This window comes from Chaetura pelagica, unplaced genomic scaffold, assembly GCF_000747805.2.
Source record: "Chaetura pelagica isolate M959 unplaced genomic scaffold, ChaPel_1.0 scaffold303, whole genome shotgun sequence".
Taxonomy (NCBI): Eukaryota; Metazoa; Chordata; class Aves; order Apodiformes; family Apodidae; genus Chaetura; species Chaetura pelagica.
In genome coordinates, this window is record NW_009952799.1 from 9,204 (window position 1) to 17,381 (window position 8,178).

An 8,178-nucleotide genomic window follows, 5' to 3' on the forward strand; every position below is an offset into this window, starting at 1 on the left:
AGGGGGGGCAGGAAAAGGGGCAGGGCAAGGGGGGAAAAGAAGAGACAACAGGGGAAGAAAAGGGGGGAAAAGGGAAAGAAAAGGGGAAAAAAAAAATTGAAAAACAAGTTAAACCCCAGAAAAAAACCAAAACAACCAGTTGCTTTTTTGGGCTAAACCTGCAGGAATTTGGAAGAGCAGCAGCAAAACTCCATGTTCTATCAACAACCATTAGTTGGAAGGTGCTTCTTCTAAGCTGCTCCCACCTTTCCAGAGCTCCAGTGTCCTAAGGAGGGACCTCCCACTTCTCTCCTGAGGACACTGGAGCTCTGGGAGCAGCTGGAAAAGGGTCCTCAAAAAACTTGGCCATGAATCTGGTCCTCTCTGAGGTTCCACCCTCAACCTCCTGGCTCTGGTTGAACCTGAGAAGCTCTCAAGGTTGAGAAGCTCCATTTGGAGAACCTCAAGTGCCTGCAAATCATGGATTTGTGCCTTGTTTTTGACCATGAATCTGCTCCTTTTTGAGGTTCCACCCTCTCTGAGGTTCCATCCTCAACCTCCTGGCTCTGGTTGAACCCCAGAAGCTCTCAAGGTTGAGAAGCTCCACTTGGAGAACCTCAAGTGCCTACAAATCATGGATTTGTGCTTTTTTTGGAGGGCAATCATGCCCGAGCTGCTTGTCTCCCACTTCCTCGTGCCACAAACTCTGGGAAATCCTCCCCCAACGTTCTCACCTCCCCCCCCCAAAAAAAATACCCTCCCTGGGAGAGACCAAAGGGATGAAACCTTCAATCCTTCCAAAAAGAAAAACAACAAACCAACCCAACCAACCACCACCCAAGCTTGGATCTCCCAACCCCCCCCCATAATCCCAGAAGCAGCTTGTAATTATCCACCAGCACATTCCAACTTCTCCTCCAAACCTTTCTTTTTTTAAAATCTATGCCCCAGAGATAGGAGGGAGTGGCTCCAAAGAAGGAGGGGGGGAGAAGAAAAAGAAGGAACAAGTTCTGAGCAACTTCTGGAATTGCCCGGACTCGTCGTCACGTCGTAATTACAGATTCACAACTTCATCTTCCCACCCCCATCCTCTGCTTGGAGGTTCTGAGGGGACTTTTCCTCCTTGAATCCCACACAGGGTTCGATTCTGTTCTCCCTGCTCCCACTTTTGGGTGGGTGAAGGGGTTTGTTTCTTCTGAAACGAGGTGGGATCCCACCTTGAGGGGGATTTGCCAAGGGTGGGGAAGTTCCACGTGCTCTGAGAAAGGTTCTTTGCCCACAGAGAAACCTGTTTTTCTCCTTGGGTTGTTGGGTGGTGGTGGTGTTGTTTTTTTTTTCCCCTTGGAGGCAACATTTAATTCCCTTCTTCTCTCCCTGCCAGATGGATCTTCAAGGCTTCCCCTGAGGCTCTTTTCCAGGAGTGGAGGAGAAAAAGAGAAGCTCCAGTGACTCTGCTGAAGGTTTTGCTTCCAAACTCACTCCAGAATTTCCAGCAGTTTGGTGGGTTTGGGATTTTTTTTTCCTTTGGAATTGGAAGGTTTGGGAAGTCCTGGAGAACATCATCTATCTAAGGGGGGGTTTTCATCACTACAGAAAAGGTTCATGTCCATAAAGGAGATTATTCCAGATGGTGCTGTTGATTTTGGGATGAATTCTTGGTGTTGGGAGACTCAAAAAGGTTTTTTGGGATGAGTAGAGAACAATTGTGGTCCATTCTCAAGCTCTTGGATGTTCTCCTGCCCCAGCAGGATGTTGTCCTGTCACAGGGAGACTGGAGAAATTCCTGGGGTTTTAGTCAAACTGGGGTGAGTTCTGGTTCTTTTGAGGGCTGGAGAGGTGGGATCATGGGTGGTGGAGGGGGGTTAATGGGTGGTGGAGCTTGGTTGGTATGGGTTGGTAGAGCTGAGTTAATGGGTGGTGGAGGTGGGTTCTGGTTGGACTTCATGATCTTCAAGCTCTTTTCCAACCAGGACTCTGTGATTCTTCTCTGCAAACTCCTCTAGGAGGTTCCTCTGAACTTTGGGCAGAAGTTGTGCCAGAAAAAGTCTTTTTTTGGTACAAAAGGAGCTGAGTTGGAGCCAAAGAGGGGCCTTGGCAGAAGGTGGGAGAGGAACAAACTGCTGTTGAGCTACCAACAGCTCCTCAGAGTCCCCATGCACCTTGTCAAGAGGGTCACATTTCTGTGGCACCACCAGTGTCACCAAACAAGGTCCCTCCTGGAACCCCCTCACCTCAAGACCACCCACCCCTCAGCAAAGCACCCACCAAGCTCAAAAAGAACCCAACATGTCCCCAAGAAGACAACCCCAGTGCCAAACTCCAGCTCCAGATGAGGCTTTATCACCCTCCAGATGTTCCCACCAAGGTGAGGTTGCCCTGGGTGGAGGTTTCCAGGAGCAGGAGGTGACAAGAGAGCAGGTTTGGCCCATCCCACCACTCACCATTGGGTCGAATGTTGATGAAGGGGTAGTTGGGCATCACCAGCTTGTTGAAGTTGAACTTGTAGGTGAACCTCTTGCCTTTTGTCTTGTGGAGAATCCTCTTGTTGTAGTAGTATCTGGGGGGGGAAGTCAAAAGAGTGGTAAAAGCCCCTGGTGATGCCTTCAAAGGTCTCGTTTCTTTGAGCACCATCAAAAAAAAAAGTGGTTTCCCAAAGAAATTCTGTTCCAGGAATTGTGGTTCTCCAGGGAATCCCAGAATTCCAGGTTGGAAGGGACCTTGAAGACCTTCTGGTCCAACCTTAGACCTAAGACATCCCACCAGCAACTAAGGAACCTGCCAAGATGAGATTCATGGGTGGGGACCTTTTGAAACGACCTCCACTCCTTTCCCAGCACATCCCAAAGAATGTGATGGGTCCTTCTGTTCCCTGAGAAAGGTGAGATCCTGAAGGGAAGGGCTGAACAGGAGGAACAAGTCCCTCCGTGTTGTTTTCACCTCTGTCCAAACTGGGACCAGTCCCATGAGCTGGGAGGGAGGGGGGAGAGTCCAAGAACCACCCCACAAGGATCAAAACACACAACAGGGGCTGTGATGATCCAGGGAATCATGGAATGGCAGGTTGGAAGGGACCTCAAGGACCTTCTGGTCCCACCTCAGACCTCAGAAGTCCCCCCAGTAATTAAGGAACCTTCCAAGATTAGATTAATTGCCAATTATCTTTTCTTGCCAAGCTCCTGAGTGTCCTACAGGTTCCACCTTCTCCAACATCTCCTACTTCCCTTTCTTTTTCCTGCCATTGATGTCCTGAAACTTGGAATGTTACAAGATCCAGAAGAGGAGGAGAATAAAATCCAGGTCAACTCGTGTGTGGGTGGAGAAGGGTTGGAGCAGAAGAAAGATCAACTCCAGGATGGAGCTGAGGAGAAGGGACTTCAAATTAACCTCCATTTGTTGGTTTCTTTCCAAAGTGTTCATGGCCTGGAGTGTTTGGACAAGTTGGGAATTGGGAAAACTGGTTCCTTAAATCATCAGAGCCAACCCTGGCAGCTCCAAATGTCCCTTCCCCCACCCCAAGTGAAGGGAGGAGAGGGAGGAGAAGGAGGAGAACTCGGCCATGGGTCTAATCCCCTCCTCCCCTCTTGCCCCATCATTGTTTGTCCCCAACCTCCCAAATCCGGGTGGACAAACAAAGGTGTGACAAGTGGATCATGGTGCTTGGAGAAGAGAGAGGGGGGATGGACACACAAGCACCAGAAGGAGCCACCAGAGTTGGTTGGAACCACTTCTGAAGCCCTCAGTGATGTCCCACCAGATGGAGATGCCAAGAGGTGGCAGCTGGAGGGTTGTTTTCCATCCCAATTAACATCCAATTAATGAGTTTCCTTCCTGTTCCAAGCCCAGGAATGGTGGCTGCTGCTTTGTTTGTCTTTGTGGGCTCCACCCAGGAGGTATCAAGAGGGTGTGAGGCCACGAAGTCCACGTTCCAAGAGTGATCATTGCCACCACCCAGCCACTCCTGCAGGTGACAGGCTGGACATGGGGACACCAAAGAGGGGGGTTGTGCTCATCTCCCCCCAAAAAAACAGGGATAACCCCCCCAAAAAGGAAAAAGTGAAGGTTGTGAGGTGCAACCTCAAGTCCCAAGGGATCACTGGTGGCCTTGGGGACACTAAAATCAGTGTGATGAAGGTTGGGGAAACACCTCGGGAATGAGATGGAGCCTGAGGGGGGTTTGGAAGGAAAGAGGGAAGAAGGAATTCGGTTGGAAAAGGGAGTTGGTTTCTCTGCAAGGGTTTCTGAGATGGAGAGATAAGGGAGGAACATCTCAGGCCTCCTCCCACACCTCCAGGGATCCAGGGAGGAGCTGGGATGGGAAGTGAGGGGAAGGGAGATGGGAAAAGGTCCCCGGGAGGAAAGGAGACAGTGAAGAGCTTGAAGGAGAGGTGTGAATTCCTAGAGGGCTGGAGGAGCTGGAGAAGGGGCTGGAGGAGCTGGAGAAGGGGCTGGAGGAGCTGGAGAAGGGGCTGGAGGAGCTGGAGAAGGGGCTGGAGGAGCTGGAGAAGGGGCTGGAGGAGCTGGAGAAGGGGCTGGAGGAGCTGGAGAAGGGGCTGGAGGAGCTGGAGAAGGGGCTGGAGGAGCTGGAGAAGGGGCTGGAGGAGCTGGAGAAGGGGCTGGAGGAGCTGGAGAAGGGGCTGGAGGAGCTGGAGAAGGGGCTGGAGGAGCTGGAGAAGGGGCTGGAGGAGCTGGAGAAGGGGCTGGAGGAGCTGGAGGTGAGGGGAGACCTGCTGGCTCTGCAGCTGCTGAGAGGAGGTTGGAGCCAGGGGGGTCGGGCTCTGCTCCCCAGGAACAAGGGATGGGACAAGAGGAAAGGGCCTCAAGTTGCCCAGGGGAGGTTGAGGTTGGATCCTGGGAACAATTCCTTCCTGGGAAGGGTTGTCAGGCCCTGGCCCAGGCTGCCCAGGGTGGAGTCCCCATCCCTGGAGGGGTTTCCAAGCCCTGGAGATGGTGCTGAGGGACACAAGATCACCCACTTGGCTCGAATTACCCTCCAACCCTTTTCCCAAGCACAATTCCAAGGAGAAGGGCTGAGATCCAACTCCCAAGGAGTTCCCAACTCACCTCAGGGCCCGGCTCAGCTTGTCATAGTTCATCTGGGGTTTGCATTTCCTCCGACCCCACAGTCTGGCCACCTCATCTGGGTCCTTGATGACAAACTCCCCATACTCCCCCTGCTGCCAGGCGATGACGTGACGAAATTCCTCCTTCTGCAGCAGCTCCAGGATGAAATGCCAGAGCTGGATTTGTCTGGAACCCGGGCTGGATTCTGTCTTGTAAGCCCATTCTGGGAAGTGATACCCTTGGGAAGGGGCACAAAACCAGGAGGGAAACAATGAGAGGAGTTCCCAAGTGTTGAGCTCCTGGGTGGATTTTTCCAGAGCAAGGCTGGAATTCCATTAAAAACCCAACCTGGAAGCACCAAATCCCAGTTTTCCCACCCTATTCCTCTTTTCCCTGCTAATTTGTTTCCTCACTTGGAGAATCCCTCTAAAACTGGAAGGGAAAGAAGCACAACAGGAGCCCCAAAGCTTTGGATCATTGGATCTGGTGGGATCTGGAGCTGGATCCAGCTTTTATCCCACTCTGGGAAGTGATTCCCTTGGGAAGGGGCACAAAACCAGGAGGGAAACAATGAGAGGAGTTCCCAAGTGCTGAGCTCCTGGGTGGATTTTTCCTCAGCAGGACTGGAATTCCAATAAAAACCCAACATGGAAGCACCAAATCCCAGTTTTCCCACCCTATTCCTCATTTCCCTGCTCCTTTGTTTCCTCACTTGGAGAATCCCCCTAAAACTGGAAGGGAAAGAAGCACAACAGGAGCCCCAAAACCTCTGGATCATTGGATCTGGTGGGATCTGGAGCTGGATCAGCTTTTATTCCACTCTGGGAAGTGATATCCCCGGGAACAGGCAAAAGGAAGCACCAAATCCCAGTTTTCCCACCCTATTCCTCATTTCCCTGCTCCTTTCAGCCTCCCCTACTTGGGGAATTCCCCAAAACCCACTAAAACTGGAAGGGAAAGAAGCACAACAGGAGCCCCAAAACCTCTGGATCATTGGATCTGGTGGGATCTGGATCCAGCTTTTATCCCACTCTGGGAAGTGATTCCCTTGGGAAGGAGCACAAAAACATGAGTGAAAGATTCAGAGTGAGAGGAGCTCCCAACCACTGAATTCCAGAGTGGATTTCTCCAAAGCAAGGCTGGAATTCCATTAAAAACCCAACCTGGAAGCACCAAATCCCAGTTTTCCCACCCTATTCCTCACTTGCCTGCTCCTTTCAGCCTCCCCCACTTGGGAAATTCCCAAAAAACCACTAAAACTGGAAGGGAAAGAAACACAACAGGAGCCCAAAACCTTTGGAAAACGTTAGAATTTGGGCTCCAGGTGGCTGGAAAATGGGGAACAATCCAGATTGGAGCATCTGGAGCTTCAGCCACTCCCACTTTTCCCTGATTTTGGAGCCTGCTCCAGCAGATGTTTGGGAATCACTGCCAAGTTTGCCTTTCCCAGAATAGTTTCCCAGCAAGTTTTGGGTTCTTTGCCTTTCATGTCTTTCCCCAACCCCCCCAAATCCTCGTAGCCACAATTCCAAGCTCTGGGAGTCCCATCCCATTCCCACCACGGAGCCAAATCCAGGGAACCCACCTCAGAAATCCCAAATCCTTGGGAATTCAACCTCCCTGAGGAGATTTCTTGGCACATGATAATTCCCCTCCCACCGTGGAGGAGCCACCTCCTCAGGTGGCTTCATCCCACCTTGGATGAAATCCTGCCTGAGCTCCTTTAACCTGGGCTAAGAATTCCTGGGCTAAGAATTCCTGGGCTAAGAATTCCTGGGCTAAGAATTCCTGGGCTAAGAATTCCCACATCCTCACCTCCTCCTCCTTCAGCCTTATCCACGATGCTGCAGCCAGCTTTCATCTTCTCCCTCTGTGGGACAGAAGAAAACTGGGATTAGGGGCATTTTCCCTGGAAAAAACCCCACCAGGAGACCCTGGAAATGATTCTCAGGGTCTCCCTGTCCCACCTCATCCCTCCCAGTTTTTCCATCCTGGGAAAAAGCTGGAGTTTTATCCCTGTTTTGCTGGGAAAGCCAAGGGCAGCAACATACAAGAGCCTGGAGATGATTCCCAAGGCTCAAAGAGCCTGGAGATGATTCCCAGAGTTCAAAGAACCTGGAGATGATTCCCAGACTCTCCCATTTCCTTCCTCATCCCTCTCAAGTTTTCCAAACTGGGAAAAAACTGGAATTTCATCCCTGATTTGCTGGGAAAGCCACAGGCAGCAAACACAAGAGCCTGGAGATGATTCCCAGGCTCTCCCATTTCCCTCCTCATCCCTCTCAAGTTTTCCAAACTGGGAAAAAGCTGGAATTTCATCCCCGTTTTCCTGGGAAAGCCACAGGCAGCAAAACACAACAAATCCCAAGAAGCCTGGAGATGATTCCCAAGGCTCCAAGAACCTGGAGAGGATTCCCAGAGCTCAAAGAACCTGGAGATGATTCCCAGGCTCTCCCATTTCTCTCCTCATCCCTCTCAAAACTGGGAATGTGATCCCTGTGTTCCTGGGAAAGCCACGAGCAGCCAGACACAACAAATCCCAAAGAACCTGGAGATGATTCCCAAGGCTCCAAGAACCTGGAGATGCTTCCTGAGGCCCAAACCACCCTGGAGATGATTCCCAAGCTCTCCCATTTCCCTCCTCATCTCTCTCAACTTTCCCAGGAAAACTGGGAATGTGATCCCTGTTTTCCTGGGAAAGCCATGAGCAGCCAGACACAACAAATCCCAAGGAGCCTGGAGATGATTCCCAAGGCTCCAAGAACCTGGAAATCATTCCCAGGCTTTCCCATTTCTCTCCTCATCCCTCTCAAGTTTTCCAAACTGGGAATGTGATCCCTGTGTTCCTGGGAAAGCCACTAGCAGCCAGACACAACAAATCCCAAGGAGCCTGGAGATGATTCCCAAGGCTCCAAGAACCTGGAGATGATTCCCAGGTTCTTCCATTTCCCTCCTCATCTCTCTCAACTTTCCGAGGAAAACTGGGAATGTGATCCCTGTTTTCCTGGGAAAGCCACAAGCAGCCAGACACAACAAATCCCAAAGAGCCTGGAGACGATTCCCAAGGCTCCAAGAACCTGGAGATGATTCCCAGAGCTCAAAGAACCTGGAGATGATTCCCAGGTTCTTCCATTTCCC

The 8,178-nt window shown here is 51.3% G+C and overlaps 1 protein-coding gene across 1 annotated transcript in view; it reads right to left on the reverse strand.

Annotated features, from left to right (window-relative positions):
- LOC104386312 (ETS translocation variant 3-like) overlaps nt 1-6,901 on the reverse strand; it is a 10,232-nt gene extending 3,331 nt beyond the window's left edge. Inside the window, exons 1-3 of the mRNA XM_009994896.1 lie at nt 6,856-6,901; nt 5,041-5,278; nt 2,421-2,536 (exon numbers count right to left, since the gene is read on the reverse strand). Of these exons, the coding sequence (XP_009993198.1) occupies nt 2,421-2,536; nt 5,041-5,278; nt 6,856-6,901 (400 nt within the window). The remainder of the gene's footprint in view (nt 1-2,420; nt 2,537-5,040; nt 5,279-6,855) is intronic.
- Between the last annotated feature and the right edge of the window lie 1,277 nt (nt 6,902-8,178).